Genomic DNA, 19,813 nt, shown 5'->3' with positions numbered 1-19,813 from the left:
CGTTTTGGTGCAAATGTACATGACAACAGTTTCATTGGAGTGGAATCAGCAAGAAAACCTTCAAAAGGGAAGGGTTTTGCAAGTGGTGGCCACCGACAACTGCTCTCTCCTTATCCTTCCTGCCTGATTGTTCTTTCATTTTGCTAGTGTCCTTGTAATTGCTGCGTAGCATGAGGCGGTACCTGTAGCCCATTCAGGTCGCACAGGTAGTCCAGCTCCACCAGGATGGCACATCCATAAGCTGTCGCAAGGTTTGCGGTGTCTCCCAGCACAGTCTCAAGAGCATAGAAGAGATGCCATGAGATGAGCCATTACACAAGGACAGCTGGACAGGGCTATAGAAGGGCATCAACCCAGCTGCAGGACCAATATCTGCTTTGTATGAGGAGGAACAGGAGGAGCACTGCCAGTTCCCTACAAAATGACCTCCAGTGGGCTACTGGTGTTCATGTTTCTGACCAAACTGTCAGAACAGACTCTGTGAGGGTGGCATGGGTGCCCAAGGTCCTCTAGCAGGATCTGTACTCACAGCCTAGCACTGTGCAGCTCAACTGGCATTCGCCAGAGAACACCAGAATCGGCAAGTCCGTGTGATTCTGAATCCAGCTCTCAGTCGGTTGGCAATTTTGGTTTTCACTTACCATTGTTAGGTCATTTTGTTCTCCACAAATTATACAATGTACAGCAAAGATTTTAAACTTTGAACTATTTCATTTGAGATCTAAGTGACTAAAGTATTGCCTTAATTTATATATATATATATATATATATAGCCACTTGTATCTGCAGTCGCATTCTTTCAATCACAACCCAAAGGCTCATGACCATTTGTGAGGGTTGGAATGTAAATTTATTGGAAAATCAAAAGCTTTGCCTTCCAGCTCAGCTCTGTCTTCGCCACACATGCGTGAAACATTGTCCACATTACTGCTGATTCTGCACCAATCTCCCCGTCGATCTTACCCTCAATATTACTCTCACTTCTGACCAAGACTGAGATACTTGAAGTCCTTCACTTTGGGCAGCAACTCACTCCCAACCCCAGAGAGCAATCAGCTCAGTTTCTCAGCAGAGAACCACGGCCTCAGAGTTGGAGGTGCTGACCCTCATCCTAATCACCTCAAATCTGACTTCAAACTGCCCCTGCATCTGCTGAAGGTCATGGTCTGATGAAGCCAACAGAACCACATCATCTGCAAAGAGCAGAGAAGCAATTCGGAGGTCCCCAAACCAGACCCTCTCCTTACCCCTGATGTGCCTTGAGATCCTATGAATCAAAACTAGAATCAGTGACATGGGACAACCCAACCAAAACATGTTTGCCTCAGAATAAAGACAAATCTGCATTAGCTGGGGCGCTGTGGTCTGCACTACACTGCCATTATAATTGGATGTAGTGATGCAGATCGCTTGTGAAAATAACTTTATTATTTTGAGGAAAATAATAGAAAGAAAGAAAAATATATTGTTTAGCTTATACAAACTGTAACATACAGAATATGTTGATAATCTCCAAAAACAACTTTTGAACATCCATAAAAGCATGAACAACAAAGTGCAGTGTGGGTACAGTCAACTCAATATATGGCATTTTTTTAATTAAAGAAAACATTCTAAGACCTTCCAATCTTTTTGTTCAAAAGATTAATTTACTTTTGTGCAAGAATGGTTTCTAAAATGAAAAGAGTAATGCGTTCAGGTATGAACCAGTGTTTTATCATTTAGTATATTCTGAATGAGGATAAAGAAACATGAAGTCAAGTGTTCATCAGATGGGAAAACTTTACAGAAAAACCAAACACTGCACATTTCAGCAAACAAAACAAGGTGGCATTTTAACTACAGTGTATGGATGCATTAATTAGCTTGTCATAAACAACTGTAAGCTATAGGACTTATCTAAATGTGAAATAAACAGAAAAAGCATGCATGAAAGATTAGATTCAGGTTTGAAATTTTGACAGCGCCTTACCCCCATCATCACAAATTCACGAGTGCATCAGTGCAGACATGTACCAACCCTGTCAAATACAAATTAAGGGCAAGACCCATTTATATTTTATTGAATTTTCCCCCTCCCCGTCACAATTTTATTTTTTAGTCAACATACATTGGGGTTGATGTGAAATTGTCTTTTGTGCCAGAGAGAAAAGAAACCAACAGCTCAAGTTATTCACCGCGACGCCACAGAAGTCTTAAAAAGAGGGCTATTTGTTCAAGTAAATCCCAGTTTACAGCTCTTTAGTCCAGGTTAAGCTCAAATGTAGTCATGATGTCCCGCTGCAAAGTCATGTCAATACCAGACATCTAAAAAGAGAAAAATAAACCACAGAAGAGTTGTTAAAATGTAATTATGCCATTACCAGAACAATAAAACACTAAAAACATGGAAGAAGGTACTCACAGCCTCTCGCCTGCGACGTTCTTGCTCCTTCTTGCGGGCCATCTCTCTTTCCCTCTCCACCGAGGACTGTGTAGTTAGAGGTTGTGTTTCTATGGGAGATGTTGGCTTTTGCTGCTCAACATCTTTAGGCGTGTCTAAAGAAGCTTCAGTGCAAATGCTCTCTGGTGAATCCGGATCGTCTTTAATCGGTTGTGAATTTGTTTCTGCGTTACATAGGCCTGGTAAGCTAGAAGGAGAATGCACTTCAATTTAAGATGCTCCCTTTAAATATAAAGCTTTTAGAAATAGAAATCAACATCTTTCAAAAAAAAACAAAAAAAAACAACAACAACAACAAAAAAAAATAAAAAACGGGATTTGGACACTGAATTATGCTGAACAATGTAGTCTATAGAATATTTTAAAACTACTTTTAAGGCACCAATTTTGGTCTGGAAAATTTAATTTAGACTGAAATCTGATGCATTCGCTGAATACCTGCTTGATTCAGGAGCCTCCCTCTTCTTGTTTCCTTCCATCAGTTTCTTCTTCAGTGCCTTTTCTCGTTCTTCCTTTTCTATGGCAGCCTTACGGAACTGCTGAAAGCTCTGCTTTGAGGACTTGATTGCAGTTGGAGTAACAGACTGCCTCGCCAGTCTCGCCCAAGACTCTGCATTTTTCAGAACAACGTCCTAAACAAAACAAATTTCCATGTTTATCATACAATATATTTAAAATGTGGTGGGAGGGGGTGGCACCAATCAACTTTAAAATCTGCATTAACTGATTTTTGGCCAGTGCAGGGCAGAAAAACCTGAACTGGCATTAAGTTAAAGATGAAATTTTAATGCCCTCTGGTGGTGGATGCATGATGCAAGTTTGAAATTTATTCAAAGTATATAGGTATGCACTTTATTCAAATGAAATAATTCAAGTATAAATAATCACTTTATGGTTATTGACTGTCTTGATATTTACATTTTCAAGTTACATACTGGTACCATAGTAAGTTGTACAAAAATAATTAAAATATTTTTTTATTAACAGTAGGAAGCAGCGATTGCCCTTTATAAAGAAATATGACCACATTACTCCTATTTTAGCTTCATTACACTGGCTCCCAGTATGTTTTAGAATTTACTTTAAAATTCTATTGATCACTTTTAAAGCTCATCATGGCCTCTCGCCTTGTTATATTTCTGACCTTTTAGTCCCATACACACCAGCCTCGGGCAGAGGTCTGTTGTCTGTTCCAGAGTCTCGACTGAAAACTAAAGGGGACAGAGCGTTTGCTGTCAGGGCCCCGAGGCTCTGGAACAGCCTGCCCGAGGAAATCAGGTCGACTGTGTCACTTTTAAGTCCCTTCTTAAAACATCCTTTTATAGGAGAGCCTTTCCCGATCTTATTTGACTTTATTTTATCCCTTTTATTTTATTCTATTTTACTAATTTTATATTTATCTGTATTTTAGTCTTTTCAATGTTTTCATGCTTTTATCTTGTATTGTTTTTGTATTATTGTCTCTTGGGTATTATTGTCTTTACACTTGTTAAAGCACTTTTTAAACTTGTTTTTGAAAAGTGCTCTACAAATAAAGATTATTATTAATCATCATCATCATCTTTATTTCTGAACATCTGCATATTAATCTGCAAATTATGCATTTCTAATAATGTGTGACAGAGCTGATTAAACCAAAACTAACTTGAGTTTATTTCTCAGTTTAAAATTAATCCTTGCTGGAGATCCCCATCCTCTACATCCTGATCAACAGAATCATTATTCAACAATTTAGGAAAAAGACCTTAAAACATTTCAGTAATAGTAAACGCAGTTAAACAATGCCAACCTTTTTGTGAATTTGGGTATTTTCCTCTTCACCAGATTTACTTGCTGTGTAAATCTGACTGTCAGGAAAATCCTCAGGGTTTCTGAAATCTGGTATAATGACTTGAAAAATAAGTTGTAAGTAAGTATTAGTAATGTTAAAAAATGGTGATGTCAAAGTAAAGGTCATCAAGTGACTTACTGGAACTCGTCTCATCTTTGGACTGCCTTGGGCTGTCTCTCAAAGGGGACAGCACTGGGCCCTGCTGAAAGGTGAGATTTAGTTAAACATTTCAAATCCTTAGGTCCTTAACCACAATGCAGGCACTAGTTTTGGTGTGGTTGTGCCACTTCAGCAACCATGAAGAGCCACACTTTTGACTAAGACCATTTAGGATTATGTGCAGTTTTACTGCTTTCCTGAACTATTACTACATAACGAGTTAAGTGTGATGCACCCGATCTGGAGATTTCTGCTGATCTGCTGTCAAACAACGAAACAATGGGCTGATGCAGTTTTCTTGGTGCTCTTCGAGTACATCCAGGGAAGACCTCTGTAAATGCAACCTGGCCTAACGTAGAAACTTTATTGGTAAATAAACTGACCTGTGTAATCTTATTGAAGGTACCGTTCATAGTTGACAGTCCATAACAAGATTCATCACAAATAACCTTGAATGTGTTGCAAGCTTTAAAAAGAAATTGTCCTTTTAACAAATTAAAATAGACAATGTTTCATCAGAAATACCTCAAATCTAGCGGCAGCCCAGTCCAGCAAAACTCCTGGAGATGCCATGGGGGATAAAAGGGCAGACAAATCTGTCAAACAGTAAATGACACATATTGGTTTTCAATACATCATAAGTATGTGAGAGGCAAGGAACTACTGTGCATGTATACAAACATACAGTAAGAGCTAGTGTACAGTAATATCAACTGAAGGCAGGGACGAAGCAGCATGAGAAGAAGATGAATAAAACAAGGATACCCATTGCTCCTGGTTTTGAGTATGACACTTCTCTCCTCAGTGACGGAGGAATTGGGAATCTCAATGAAAGGTATTTGATACAGAAGCTGAAAAAGCTGATATGCAAGTACAGGGTTTTTGGTCAGTATCGATGCTGATCTGGCACTAGGTCTGAGAGGTTACCGAAAAGTATATCCATCTGAACTGACATTAAGGCCAAAGCATAGGGTGACCCAGGTTTTCCGTGCCCAAGGCTTACTGACATCCATTTTCTCAATGAAAATCATTTATGTTAATGCCCTCTTAGCTTAGGGACAAAAGGGATAAATATAAGTAGTACCTGGAGGTGATAAAGTCAGCTTATCACAGGTCTGGTCTGCATTACGGTGTGTTGGGTAGCCATTGGTTTCTGCTACCAAGGACTGCACAGCAAGAGGAGGCAGACAAGTCTTGACTGAGGCTTTAGTCAAATCTTTTGTCTCTGATATCTGCTCACTACAGGCAGCACGAGTCACCTTTGACATAAGAAGAAATTACATTCTTACCTCTCCATGTAACCAGCAAGGCTATCGCACCATAAATATCTTGATTACACTAAGCAAATACTGAATGTGTTTACCTTCTTCTTAACCTTTCGGCAAGAGTCTTTACTTTTCTGCTTCTTCGTTTTTGGCACTGAAAGACATGCACGTTAACAGTTCGCAGTCTGCAGAGTCAGGCATCAGACCTCCCCCCAAAAAACTGTTTATATAATAAATAGTCTTTAGTCTTTATAACATGACCGTTAAATTGTGTTTATTGCAACGCCCCTTGGCAAAATGGCCTCTAAATCATTTGCAACGTTAAGCAATTCACACCAGTTCCTAAAAATGACAGAACAAACTTTACATACAAGGCCACTATTGAGGACAAAACAGAATATTCTGTTAAAACAGGTTTACAGAGAGCATGGGTGTGTAATTTGTGTAAGACCAGCTTTGGTAAGCTGCAAAAAAATGCCACTAGGAAGTATGGTATTTATCCAAGAGAACGAAATACCAGAGGATGACTAAAATGCAACAGAAAGGGTAGGTTAACTTTTTTTGTCCCTCTTAAAAACAGTACGCATATGCCTATAAGTGCAAGGTTTCTGCTTATTTTGTGCATGACAGATAAAATGTAAACCTGTGCTTTAACAGTAGCTAAAAATCTAGTTTTTGCTGACACTGGATTAAAGTTCTCACCTTGCAGGAGTAGGGATGTCCAGAATGTGTCAATATACTGTGATGCCACTGTTGGGTGTGGTTATGGTGCATTTCTGGCCATACCCATCAGTGATGCCAGAGGTGCAACAAACTTGGAAATTTCGACTATAGGGGGCAGTGAAACGCTGCTGTTCAGCCTGACATTAATTCACTCTTTAGTTTTTGCCTGGACTTGTCAGTGCTATTGATGCAGGCGTTAATTAATGTCCACTACAATAAAACAAGTTCTCTAATATTAAGATAGTCTCATGTCACTGGGACAAATATGTGCACCCTTCCATGTAGACAGATTATTAAAAGTGTGTGTGAAATAAACACAAAGAGCAAACACCCGATGAATGTGAAAAATATACAGCAATTTAATATTCGGTGTGCAACCAAGATGAATAGGGTTTGAAACGTAGTAGTAAGGCACCCAGGTGAATTGTGCCCACAGCGTGTCTCTTATTTTAAAAAAAGGAGAGAAGGATGGTAAAAACAAAGGTAGGTGAGGCCAGAGTGCTAAGAGGAGAGCAGCTAACCTGATTCAGAGTCACTGAAATCAGAAGTGCTAGAATGACTACTGCTGCTGCTGCCGCTGCCAGAGCTGGATGACGAGCTGCTGCTGCTGTCACTGAGGCGCGAAGGATGGCTGAGGTCAGGAGACACCATGACTTTAGCTGATAACCAAAAGAAAAAAAACAAACAAAAAAAAAACAATAGCATAATCTTTACACTCACATCAATCGCATGTGGATGCTGTGATGGTTACAGGGTTAAGCAAATTCAGTTCTTACCTACTGGCTTTTTTTTCTTAATCAAGCGCTGCTCTTTCTTGGCAACCTGTGATCTCCCAGCATCCTGTAGTTTCCCAGTCTGCTTTTCTGCTGTGGGCTTCACCAGCTTTTTTTCTGCAGGACAGAAGAGATAATAACCCTCCATTCTCATTGCAAAGAGAAGTTAAAAAAGCTTTTATTTAACAAATTAAAATCAACTTTTAAAAAAAACAAAAATCAAAAAAAACAAAAAACAAAATCAGTATTTACTGAAAATGGAAAGCTTAAGCAAAGCAAGGTTGCACTGTACTTACTGCTAACATTCTTGTTGCATTTCCTCAGACACGCCGCAACAAACATCTGCAGTGCTCTCAGTGTGGAAGGCTTGAGCAATTCAAAGTCAACCTCAATCTCCTCCAGAGTGGAATCTCGGAGACAGGACTCCCTGGCATGAATGATGTTCACCAACTTGCCCAGTTTATCACCAGGCAGCTTGTCGATGTCTAATTTCAACTGCTTCTTCTCCTGGTAGGTCACTGGTACTGATGGGACCTCATCCTCACATTTTAAAGGCACTCCATGAACATTGTGTCTGTTGCCATGCCTAAGACATACATACAAAACCTCTAATAGTAGCCTTAGAACATGTTCTGTTCAACATTACTTGTCCAATGTATAACCATGTTAAAAGATCACGTGGGGTTCACTTACAAAGTAGAGCGCTTGCTGTTGGCCATTTTTTCTACAATAGATTTGTATTTCGAAGATTTCAGCTTTAGTCTGGCGATATCCTTTTCTTTGGATCTTTTCTCTTTTTTCAACTTCTCCTTCTTCTTTTGTTTCATCAGGGGCTCTTGGGCAAGTCTCTTCAGCTGATCACTGACAGCTTTCAACTGAGAAGCCACCCATTTATGGGACAATTAGATAAAATGCACTGCAGCGAATAACTTCTAAAAAGCCATTTGCACAGTTACCGGCATGTACAGTATATATACCAACCCGCTCATTTAGATTGGCCAGCTGCATGGCCACCTCTTCTGGTGAGCCCTCTGCCTCTGAGGAGCTTGCACTTTCAGAACTTGCGGAGGTTGACACAACTCGGTCTCCTTTTCCCTTGTCAACTCGCTGACGAGGTATGGAACAATCCTCTGCTCCTTGGGGAACCTTCAGATATCGGCCCTCAAAAATTTCCTGTTGATAAAAAAAAATGTTTACAGAAACAGAAGTGATAATATTGATACTAATGCTTCAGCTTAGGAATGGCCTAGGTCAATCTACACAATCAGTACAGGGTCAATGTATTTAGTTATTTACCAGGATTAGTTACATAGAGTCCAAACCATTTCTGATGCTTTGTTTATTATAGCCCCTTGTGTTCTGGTATGCCAGCTGTAATATTACCCACTAAACTGAAACCTATCCATATTACACTGGATAACCCAACAAATAAACAGTGACCGCCTTCAATTAATGATGTTCATATTCACAGCGTGCATAGGCAGGAAGAGAACAGAGACACTATGGCTGTCCCCGACTAAGGATTTACATAGTCGATTCAGAATGGTCAAGTCCTGCCTAGAGTTGACTGATAGTCGAATCATGTGTGTTTTTGTGTGCGGCTATTGAGAAGGTGCCGTCTATTTTAAGTAGCTGGCTATTTAAAAACGATATAATATTCTTTGTTGGGTTCATGAACGGTGATAAATTATCCAAAAGTCCCGCGAGGTGCGGACAACTCGGCACAACACCAGTGAAGCTGGGGCTCCGTCTCTTCAGCAAGTGTTCCTCTTCTACCACTACATACACGCTACGCCTACACATACGCACTGACGACCCAGGGTTAGGGTTACAATTGTGGATTTATTTACGCACTTTAAAAACATTTATTGAAAATGTTATTCTTTTTACATATAAACTTATTGGGAGAAAACTGGTAGTTCTATGTAAAATCAGACGTTGAGCACCCCCATGATCCTTGTTTTGCTGCGAAGCTTCGACTGGGAGATTGACAGTCGAATCAGGCTCCGCCCATCGAAGCATCGAATCTTCAGCCCTAATGGCCACAAAAATCTTCACTATTTTAGCAACATTTCACAGGTGCACTCATGGATGCAATCAATGAATGAAAATAATGTTTCAGATTCTTCCAAAAAATGTGTTTGCAAAGGTTTTAGGAAGACAAAAATACATTCAACACATTGTCTATGAAGATTCTCAGTCATCCAGGTCATAGTTATCCAACAAAGGTTAAAATCAAGGGCAACTGGACTTGGTTGAAGATACTGGAAGACGTTTCGTCCCTCATCCAAAGGACTTCTTCAGTTCTGACTGACTGGCAGGGAAACTCAGCTATTTAACCTCAGTGGGGTCGTTGGCCCGGGTCATCGATACCGCTGGTTCGTTACTGTTCCTTGTTGCTGTGACGACAGTCGTTACAGTCGTTGAGACTACCTGTGGCCGAGACTGAACGACCATAGTTGGTATCTTCACCTGAGGCCAATAGGTTACGTTTGTTGAGTTTCCAGGGAAGTGATGAAAGGACAGAGAAGATGGATGGTTTGAAAGAGGTGTCAAGGAAGCATCTACACCAGGGTTGAGAAGCCGTCATTGAACAGGGGAGGGGGTCTACGCCACCACTTATCCCCCACTTACAATGCTGTCCTTTCATCACTTCCCAGGAAACTCAAACGATGTCAGTCAACACATTTGTTAAGCGTTAAGGAAACACACAATGATGGATAAAACACATGGTACCTTTCAAGTTTGCCATACTGATTTGATAGAATTAAAAAATAAATAAATAAAAATAAAATCTACCTGCAGTTTTCTTGCCATGTAGACCACCTCGTGTGAAGGTGGATTGTATTTGTAACAGTTGGAGAACATCAGTCGGACATCAGCGGCAAATTCCTTTGCATCTGCATACTCTCGATGATCCATTTTGCTCTGAGGAAATAACACTTTGTCAGGAGAACTGATCTGACTACTACTATTAATAATAATAATAATAATAATATTACATACTCTTAATTAATCAGCATCATCCTTAAGATCTTACCCTGATGGTGCTCAGGTCCATAGGCTGCTTGACGATGTCATGGTAGTCGTGCAAGCCCAAAGCAACCGCATCAACAGGGGTATAAAAGGGCCATGCATACGCATAGTGTCTCTTTGAAAGCATTTCCTTAAGGATATCATTGCAGAACCTGAGTTGCTCAGACAGTCTGACCTTCTTGCCCTCAGAGACAGGCAAGTCCTTTTTAGGTGGTTTGATGGGCCTCCCACTGCCTCTCCTGGAGAACAATGTACAGGGTGCTGATTGATTGTCAGCAGGGGATACCTCACTGCTGGTAATCACTGAGGTGGTGGAGGTTGTGGGGTCTGCTTTCCTTTTAAAACCTTTTTTAATCTGAATATTTAGAAAAAAAGGTTTCACATAAACAGTAAATCACTACATAACCTTAAGTTAGGCGAAGCAGTGGGACAAAGAACTTACAATTTGTTTTGCATTGACATTTAAATGGCACAAACGAGTCAAGTTTGTGAAAAACTACCACTTCACAAATTTCATGGAGAACGTCTGTCTACAGAAGTTACAGAAGTGTGGTATGAACGCAGTGTTGGATATCCTCGGTCATCTCACGACAGAATGAGCAACTGCATCTGTCTCATGTCCGACATATAATACAATATTTTCCTTACTGAAATAACAAGCCAAGCATCAGAAGAGTTGTGAACTCTATAAAAACCCCATCATAGTAATAGTATAGTCAAAAGACAACCTCTTTTTGCATGTTTTCACACTAAAGTCAGTACTGTGCAAAGGTTTCAGGCAGGTGTAGAAAAAAAATTGTTGAATGCTTTAAAAAAAATAGATATGTTAATAAGTATAATCTATCAGTGAACAAAGTGCAAAGTGAGTAAATAGAAAAGAAATCTAAATCAAATCAATATTTGGTGTGACCACGCTTTGCCTTCAAAACAGCATTAATTTATAGGTACACTTGCACAAAGTCAGGCATTTTGTGGGCATATCATTATCATCAGGTGTATGATTCAATCATACCAAACAGGTGCTAATAAGCACAATTTCAATATGTAAGTTGAAACACCATCAAAACACCAAACACCACCTGAAACAGAAGTGTAGGAGGAATACAACTGGGTGAGGAACAACCAAACTCAGCTAACAAGTAGAGGTTGCTGAAGACAGTGTACTGCCAAAAGTCATATAGCATGGCAGATACTTATTCATCATACAATACCATCACGAAGACATCTGATTGGCTCCAAATTTATTCTGCAATGGTCCCAAACATACAGCAAAAGTCATTAAGAACTATCTTCAGCTTAAAGAAGAACAATGATTCCTGGAAGTGATGGTATGACCCCCACAGAGCCCTGATCTCAACACCAACGATTGGGATTACACGAAGAGAGAGAAGCAACTGAGGCTGGCTAAATCCACAGAAGAACTGTGGGTAGTTCTCCAAGATGTTTGGGCCAACCTAGCTGCCAAGTTCCTACGTACAAGTGTACCTAGAAGAATTTATGCAGTTTTGAAGGCAAAGGGTGGTCAGACCAAATATTGATTTGATTTTGACTTTTCCTCTGTTCACTCACTTTGTATTTTGTTAATTGATATTGAGATTGTTGATAATATGTTTATTTCTGAAAGGATTCTTACCTTAAAGCAATTTTTCCCCACACTTGCCTAAAACTCTTGCACAGTACTGCTGCAAACCAATAATATACTTACTGTTGCATCAATTTGTGCAGAGATCTGGATGGGTTGGATGAATTGAGGCACATCGGGAGGAATGACTGTCACTGTCTGCTGCAGAACAACTTCTGACACAAGGGATCTCTGCTTTACTGCACCTGCATGACGGGGTAAAGTGAATCCATGCACATGAATCGGTCATCAGTGTTTGGGGCATTCACTGTAATGTCACTGACTGGCTTTCCAGCGAGTGATTAAAACTACTCAGAAGATCTTCTGCGAGGTGCCTCCGCAGAGCCCAAAGGATACTTAAGGACAGTATCCACCCCAGCCACAGCCTGTTCACCCTGCTGCCTTCTCGGACAAGATATACAAGTTTCTGCTGCCGCACCACCAGATCATCCACTCAAATTCATCCTCAGTGCCGCTCCATTGAATATAGTTTATTTCTGTTTACCATATTTTAAATTGCTTCTATATTAATGTATATTGTCTGCTACGTAGCAGCAGGGAGTTAAAAACTCAATTTCACTATACAACCTGTTATATTATGACTAAATAAATCTACCTACCAACCTAATAATAGAAGCAGCACAAAAAGAGTGTTAAAATCCAGCATAGACCAACAATTTGATATACTAATTAAAAAATAAATAAATAAATAAAAATCAATATTGGACCACATATCTTAAGGAACTGTTGTGGTGCAAGATACCTGCATTCGTTTGTTTCCCTTTCACTGGTTCCTTTGTAGTTATTGCTGCAACTTCACACTCTTCATTAGGCATTTCTGACACTTTGTGCAAAAAAAGCTTCTCCAGGGTCTGTGCCATAAAAACAATGTCATCTCCAGGCTGTGGAAAGAAAAAGTAAAATAAAAACTCACTGAAGCATGTATCCTGTAATCCTGTTTGAACTGCAGAAATAGTTTTAAAAGAATCCTCAGCTCAGTAACTGCCTTAAAAAAATGTCAGGACTATGAACTACCGGGTTTGCATTACTGTACAGTATGTATCACATACCTACATTTGCATAGCAAAACTCCCTCACAGCTAATTGTCTATACATTTACTGTTTATGTGTAGGCAGTTACAAATGCACTTTGTAGTTTTATGTACATGTTGGTGTTGCACACCACCACAAGTAGTATTCTCTTACCTGATTGTACACATAGCAGTTGGTGAACATGGTGTTGAAGTCTTGTATACACTCAAGTGCTTGCCAGTAATATTTGTTCCGAAGACGCTTCTTAATAGTGCTCAGATCCATAGGATTTGTAATAATTGTATAATAATCCTGAAAGACAACAAAGAGACTGGCATGAATACAACAAAGTCTTTCTTTCCCAGATCACAGTCTAAAGGAACTTCTCCACCAAGACACAGTCAGTTAGATGCACCCAATTTTGAGATCAAACACTGAAATATGATTTTGGTGAGTTTAACTGAGGGCAAGAAAAAAACCCTCATTTACTTACATTTTAGAGTTGGGCTGTGATGCTATAATTACAGTTTTAAGACTTACCGGGAGACGCAGCGCGACTGCATCAACTGGCTGGCGAAAGGGCCATGAAAACTGATGCCTCCATAAAGCTTTGATGACCACCTTCTCCAGATACTGAAGCTGATTAGTTACACGTCCAGGCGTCTTGGGATTTATGACCTCAGGCGGAGGGGGATTTCCACTCACAGTGGGACAGACTTTCACATCAGACATTGTGTTGTCCAAAGTCCATGAAGCGGGAAACTGTAGTGTGCTTTGCTGCAACTTTCCTAAAGGAGTGAAGAGTTGTTTCCAATGCTTCAGTAAAAACTTTAATAGAGCATGAGATTTTGAAAAAAAACAAATAAGTAATTTGGAAACAGGGTCTCCTTAACACTACATCAATGGTGAATGTTATTCTGCCTTACATGTGACATTCTTAGACCAGGCGCAACCCACCATGCAACCGACATTTGGCTGTAATATGCTGGTAGCGGCTAATGTAGCCTAGAGCTGCAAGTCTCAAACAGAGATGAGGAGCGGGCTGCAGAGATCTGGTGAGCTCAGTTCCTTTTAACTCCACACCCTCAGACTTTATTCATTTTCATAACTGTAGTCAGCCCTAACGAACGCTGATTCGTGTTATGGCACTTGAGGCAATTTATCAGATTTGCACAGCTTCATTTGGAGCCACAAAACTTTTCATATATGCGATGCTCCCCAAAGCCTGGCCACAACAGATGTACTAATCGCTGCTGTTTGAGTAAAGTTTGCTGAGTGTCCAGCTGTTTTAGGAAATAACTTAACAATTTACAAATAATTACTTGTGACCTATTTATTTTACAGCTTTTCAGTAGGAGCCAGTTGAGTCAGAGGGAGAGAGAGAGAGAGAGAGAAGTCAGAAAGTTGTTAATTTTGGTCTTATGGGATTTGTTGACATTAAGAAAAGTATGGAATAACACCTGCTTTAGCCTTAACACGTAGTTACATGAATACCTCAAAGGTTGTTTGATTTCAAGATGCTGCTTCAATATTGTTTGTAAGTTTGAAATAAAAAACAAGCTACCATCCTAAAACAGTCCATCTGTTTCACGGATATAAAATTGTGTCGACTGTACTGAAGTTTCAGTTCATTCAAGTTAATTTAGAAGTTCAGGATTTAAATTAGGTACAACTCCAAGAACCATCCCTCACAAGACGTAGTCTGATGCTAATCCAGTTAAACACTAAAGAAGATTGAGGTCAACAAGTCTGCAGGCAGGACGTGAACACGCTCTATTTGTATAGCGCCTTTCTAGTCTTCCAACCACTCAATGCGCTTTTACACTACATCGCATTCACCCATTCACACAAATTCATACACCAATGGAACAGCCATCGGGGGTTCAGTATCTAACATCTGCACACTATCCTGTGTTAGAATGCCCTTTAACTGGTCCAAAACATCTATTGGCAGGTTAAAATCTACTTGGAACAAAGTATATAAAAAAAAAAAAAAAAGGATGCAAAAACGTACAAACAATGTCAGCACACATCTCCACCTTTCAATATGGTGTAGTGAGGAAATAACTTGATTACAGAATGATCACTATTGCAATCTGGCTATGAAATTAAAAGTCAGTATAATTTATTCTCAAGTTAAACAGGCAGAGAGGCACTCCAATGCCCAAGGTAATGTAAAATAACCAACCATACCAACAGAACACATCAAAACTGCACTAACAAGTCTATAATTAATTTAATCTGAACAAATTAGTTGACTGGATGTGCCTCAGTTATGTCTGTACGCTTATTTTCTCCCTGCATAAAAACACCAACATTATGCTAGTCAATTGGATGTCAACACTCTAGTACAGTGGATGCTCCTGATAAACAAGGGTAATACTGCCACCCACAGCATGTGTCAAATATTGTTCCAGCCTGCCTTTTGGCTTACAAAAAAAGAGTGGACTATTATAGATCAATGTTTCTAACAAACACTTTCAACAGTAGGTAAAGCACAAACAGTAACAAAGGATATGCCATGCCCTACTTATGTCCCACAAACACCATCTGTTAATCATATATCAGATTGTACTGAAGTTGAATCTTTGTTTAGCTTTCTCAATCTACAAGCTGGAAATGCAATCTTGTAAAACCAGTTTTCAGTTGAAACCTGACCCAAATAAAAAGTACAAGTTTTGTTAATTTCCATTTTATTTATTTTTTTAAGAGGACAAATTAAGAAAATAGTTTTATACATGAGTAAATCCAGTGCATCATAGTTCTGTCCTTTTGTGGTTGCAAAGTGAATTTCAATTAGGATATGACCCACACTTCAGCAACTAAATGACAAGCTCCTCATATATGGAGGACCGAATTGGCCCAAATCACACACACAAAAAAAATAATAAAGTAATGACTCAATATTCATTATAGCTTTAAAATAAATAAATGTAGGCATTAATTTAGAATTGTGACAAATTGATATTTGTTTTAATTTGCTTCATTTCCCCTTCATATTCACACCCACCATTGAGGTAAATTTCCATTTTACTAATGCATTCATTTTTAAAAATGTATTTTATTTATGTAGTATTTTCCTTTTGCATTCCCGTTTAGTTGCCCAAATGTATTATTTAATGGCATATTACACGTATTGAGTCATTTACTTATTTTTGAGTTTGGCAGTTTCAGTCCTCCATGCCCTCTTTGGCAATGACTGTCATTAAGGTCAAGATTGAAGGTCAAATGCTATTTGAGATTCACATTTATTTCATAAATTCTTTTTGTATGCCAAGTAACTGATTGACAAAAAGTACTCACACGCAATAACCATTTTAATAATCAGTCGTTAGTCATTATCAAGTAATATTGCCATGCATTTACTTGTTCTGGCTTCTTGCAGGAGAAGATTTTCTGCTTTTATTCATATATGACTGTAAGGAAAACATCTGAGTTACTGGACTGGTAAGCATTTTGTCATCATTTGGGGCACCAACAACAACAAGGACGTAGACTAAAATATACATCAGTTAATTGAAAACATAATTATAATGGATAATGCAAATAATCACTTCTTAAATTAAAAACTAAACAATGTTAAAATGTGACACTAACCTACTGTAAAAGCATGGCATGCAAAGGCTTGTTTGTTTTCTGAAACAGCTATCAGAGATAGAGCCAGATCAAACAAATTATCCGTAGATCACTATTAAACTCTTACTGTCCAATATTCCGAAGTAACATGCAACTTAGTAAATACAAAATGGTGTTTGACTCCACTTTTAGTTGAAGAATCAACTTACTAACTGTTTCAACCATATGAAGTACATGTAATTGCAAAAATACACTTCACAGTTGGGCAGCCTCAAGAAAAACAACCTGATGGATCATGGTCAGCGTTTTCCCATAATTAACGAGACTATGGTGGCCCTCCATAGTTTAAAAATTAACTGAAAATATTTTAACACTACAGACTTCTAACGTTGTGTTTTGCGCCGCTGCTCCCCGCTGCTGCAAACTCATGCTCTCACACACTTTGACATCCAACTCGAGACAACCACTTTTCTTTTGAGGTAATTACAGTAACGTTAACTAAGGGTTTGAACAGCGTTGAGTGTCACTCGTTTGTGAGAACACGATCAAGCTAGCCGCTAAATTTGAAATGCACACGTATTAGAGAATTTATTGTAAAAGCAGTTAAAAGGAGCAGAGCAAGCTGACAGGCAGGGTAAGCGACTTTATTTTCTCACACAGTGTTACGGACCCCAGATCCACCTAGAGGGTTGATGTCCACCCACCATAATCTCACAAAATCCTGTGGAAAACACTGTGGTCATCTCTTTTGGCATCAAGATGGCTGCCACAAACTATTTGTTAGGCAGACTCTGGACAATGGCAAATACCCATTAGTAAACAAAATAATTAGTTATGAAAATAGATTTCGGCAGGGAAAACCGTAGTAATGCTTCAGCACACTCAGACTGGTAATCAGTCATTTTCACAGTCATTTTGGAGGCAGGCATTGGTAGTGCACAAGGCAAAGAAAGTGAAATGGTCAGCATATCTGCCATTTAATATGGTATCTATGCAAAAACTATGAAAACTTCTGTGGCTGCTGTCTTGAAGCCAAGCAATAGACAACCATTCCACAGTTAACATTTATTGATAGACATTATGAAAACCTCGGTTCTGTTATCAAAACAACAAACGACCAACAAAACCAGGCCCTGCATGTCAACACACCCCTAATCATCTGGAAAACCATATTTCAATTTCAAACTAGGATGAAGAAATGTCAGAAGAAAAACGACATGATCTTATCCAGCTTCCCATTAACAATTAAAACCTCACTATAACATCCATTACTGCAAACACACACATTGTGTCATTGTTTGCATTTAGTTCTTTAATGAATAGAATAACGTTAAATCGGAATTTAATGCTGTACCGCACTTTAATTGACAGAATTTGATACCAGCAACGTTATCTTAAACTTTTACGTTAGCTAATGTTACATTAATTTTACTAAATAATTAAATTGATCAAATACTAAGCCTCATGTATAGTAAGCCTTGCTGCTCAACTTGACATCCAGTTAAAGGCTTAATCTTAAACTGTCCTTTCAGTCTGTGTTTTGTGCAGCAAGCATGGCTGCATGCTGCACTGTTGACAGTGCTCGGGCTAGCACGTGAAGCCGCCACCACGCCCACCGGTTACTTAGGCAGCTTACGTTAGCGTCCACATTGCAGAGTGCACGTTAACATGGTCAGTGAGAGAGTTCACAGAAACATTAAGATAGCTTGCTTAGTTGTCAGAGCTTCGTTTAGAAATTTCTGTAGCCTCAATTTCGTCCGACGAATTATGTAAATGACGCAATGGTAACCCACGCAGTTTTAAGTTAGCTAACGTTAACGTGAGCAAACGCTAACCTTGCAAGGCGACTTTGGCCAATTTAGGTAACGTTACTGCGATGATTAACGTTAGTTATTTTCACCTTTCCGTCATCTGTACATGTGTTTTACCTAATCGAAATACGGCACGTTTTTTTTTTATCAGGTGCATTTTCACTCAATCACTTCACGTAAGCATGTAGCAAGCCATCATGTAGCTAGCATTAGCTGTTAAGATGTGTTTTAACGTTATGGGCTTCTTGCCAACTTGTGTCAGCTTTTGCAAATGCGTCACTCATTAGCAGAATTACATCGGCTACCGCTTAGAAAGGTTTACGTTTGAAAAACATGGCATTTAGTGAGCGTTGCGGTGCTAGCATTACCTTACGCGATATCACAGGCTCTTGCGTTCAAGTCTTCGGTGGCAGACGTCTCTACGGCAACCACCTCAAATTTATACCCCTCTGCTCGAGCCTCTACAACTGATTGGCCACAACACTACCTACACGTGTTACTTTTCTGTGTAGAGAGGCGCTCCAAACTGTTTCTTTCATGCACGACAACCCACTGTGTCTCCTGCAAATGTGTAGCTGGCTGGGTTTTTAGAGTTTTAGTTGAGGTGTTCCAAACAAAATTGCAACTCAGTGTCACGGAAGAATCCTAGAAGATAATCGATCGACATTAATACGGATTTATCAGTCAAAGTCGCTTGGCTGTCTGTCTGCAAGGACAGGCAGCAGCTCTCTGACTGCCATGGCTGGGTAATGTTTCTACGGGTCGACAGGAAAGGAAAACTCGAATCTGGGCGGAGCGGTGATTTCGCGTGCTAACCCAAAAGCGGAAAACTTAGTTTCACTGAACAAATAAAAGCCACCAACCCTTCCCTACCTGGAAAAAAATACTATACTAGTTGTATGAGATACCTCGATTATGTTCCCGTTTACAGGCTGTAGGCAAGTACACATTTTGAGCAATAACACGACCTGTTTAACATCGCCCTGGCTCATAGATCACCGCATTGCATAGTAGCCTAGATATTTCTTTCCGGGACTGTTACGCTGCGAAAAGCAAAATGACTACATGAGTATGACCGACATGTAGAATCACAAACGTCTGAATAAGACTCAACTTTATTATAGGTCGACGAGAGTTCAGTATTGAAATGAGGGGTGCGAATCTGGACTTTACCAGGGTAACTCGAAGTAGTCACAAGTCTACTTCCTGTGAACTGGAAAGTCGAGAGGAAATCCTTAATCCATATCTCAGCCAGGGTTTGGTTTCTGTACCAATTAATTTGGATTACTTTTATTGTGTTCATGCAGGAATACAAAATTATAAACCAAGTTTCAACAGTCTAATACATCTTAATTTGCACGGACTGGCAAATTATTAATAGCTTGAAGACATGTTCATGTGCATTTGTATTGGCCTACCCCAATAATATAGGCTAATGTTTCCTTTACAGAATCACAGCATTGTTCCTAGCCCAGCCCCAAACCCTGTACAAGAACAAGGAATACCTAATGAGCTATAGTAATATCCTAATGAATATAATTTC

The 19,813-nt window shown here is 39.4% G+C and overlaps 2 protein-coding genes across 7 annotated transcripts in view; one reads left to right on the top strand and one right to left on the bottom strand.

Moving 5' to 3' along the window:
- Positions 1–1,694: 1,694 nt before the first annotated feature.
- On the bottom strand, positions 1,695–19,020 carry brdt (bromodomain, testis-specific). Of its 6 annotated transcripts, none has more exons than XM_046048893.1 (20): positions 18,639–19,020; positions 13,424–13,671; positions 13,058–13,195; positions 12,615–12,753; positions 11,936–12,057; positions 10,235–10,585; positions 9,994–10,122; positions 8,176–8,367; positions 7,888–8,069; positions 7,491–7,780; positions 7,198–7,311; positions 6,943–7,080; positions 5,797–5,852; positions 5,518–5,692; positions 4,959–5,029; positions 4,413–4,476; positions 4,233–4,333; positions 2,882–3,075; positions 2,405–2,630; positions 1,695–2,307 (listed from the first exon to the last, which is right to left on the bottom strand). In XM_046048893.1, exons 2-20 carry the CDS (start codon positions 13,613–13,615, stop codon positions 2,242–2,244), a joined length of 2,940 nt encoding a protein of 979 aa, XP_045904849.1. In that variant the 5' UTR covers positions 13,616–13,671; positions 18,639–19,020; the 3' UTR covers positions 1,695–2,241. The 6 variants fall into 6 exon arrangements, with proteins under 6 accessions (XP_045904849.1, XP_045904851.1, XP_045904850.1 ...); XM_046048895.1 differs by having other exon boundaries at positions 4,233–4,321; XM_046048894.1 differs by having other exon boundaries at positions 4,413–4,473.
- Positions 13,855–19,813, top strand: part of tgfbr3 (transforming growth factor, beta receptor III) — an 87,266-nt gene continuing 81,307 nt past the window's right edge. The window contains exon 1 of the mRNA XM_046048902.1: positions 13,855–13,938. The gene's annotated coding sequence lies outside the window, so the exon portion shown is untranslated. The remainder of the gene's footprint in view (positions 13,939–19,813) is intronic.

This window comes from Micropterus dolomieu, linkage group LG05 (genome assembly GCF_021292245.1).
Source record: "Micropterus dolomieu isolate WLL.071019.BEF.003 ecotype Adirondacks linkage group LG05, ASM2129224v1, whole genome shotgun sequence".
NCBI classification, from domain to species: Eukaryota; Metazoa; Chordata; class Actinopteri; order Centrarchiformes; family Centrarchidae; genus Micropterus; species Micropterus dolomieu.
This window is presented reverse-complemented; position numbering and strand designations above follow the sequence as displayed.

Bases quoted from the DNA above. Each gene is read 5' to 3' on its own strand.
- brdt (XM_046048893.1), bottom strand. From the start codon at position 13,615: ATGTCTGATGTGAAAGTCTGTCCCACTGTGAGTGGAAATCCCCCTCCG. The intron at 7,781-7,887 runs GTAAGTGAACCC...TGTATGTCTTAG, and splicing joins AACAGCAAGCGCTCTACTTT to GCATGGCAACAGACACAATG. The intron at 7,081-7,197 runs GTAAGAACTGAA...TTTGGTTATCAG, and splicing joins TAAGAAAAAAAAGCCAGTAG to CTAAAGTCATGGTGTCTCCT.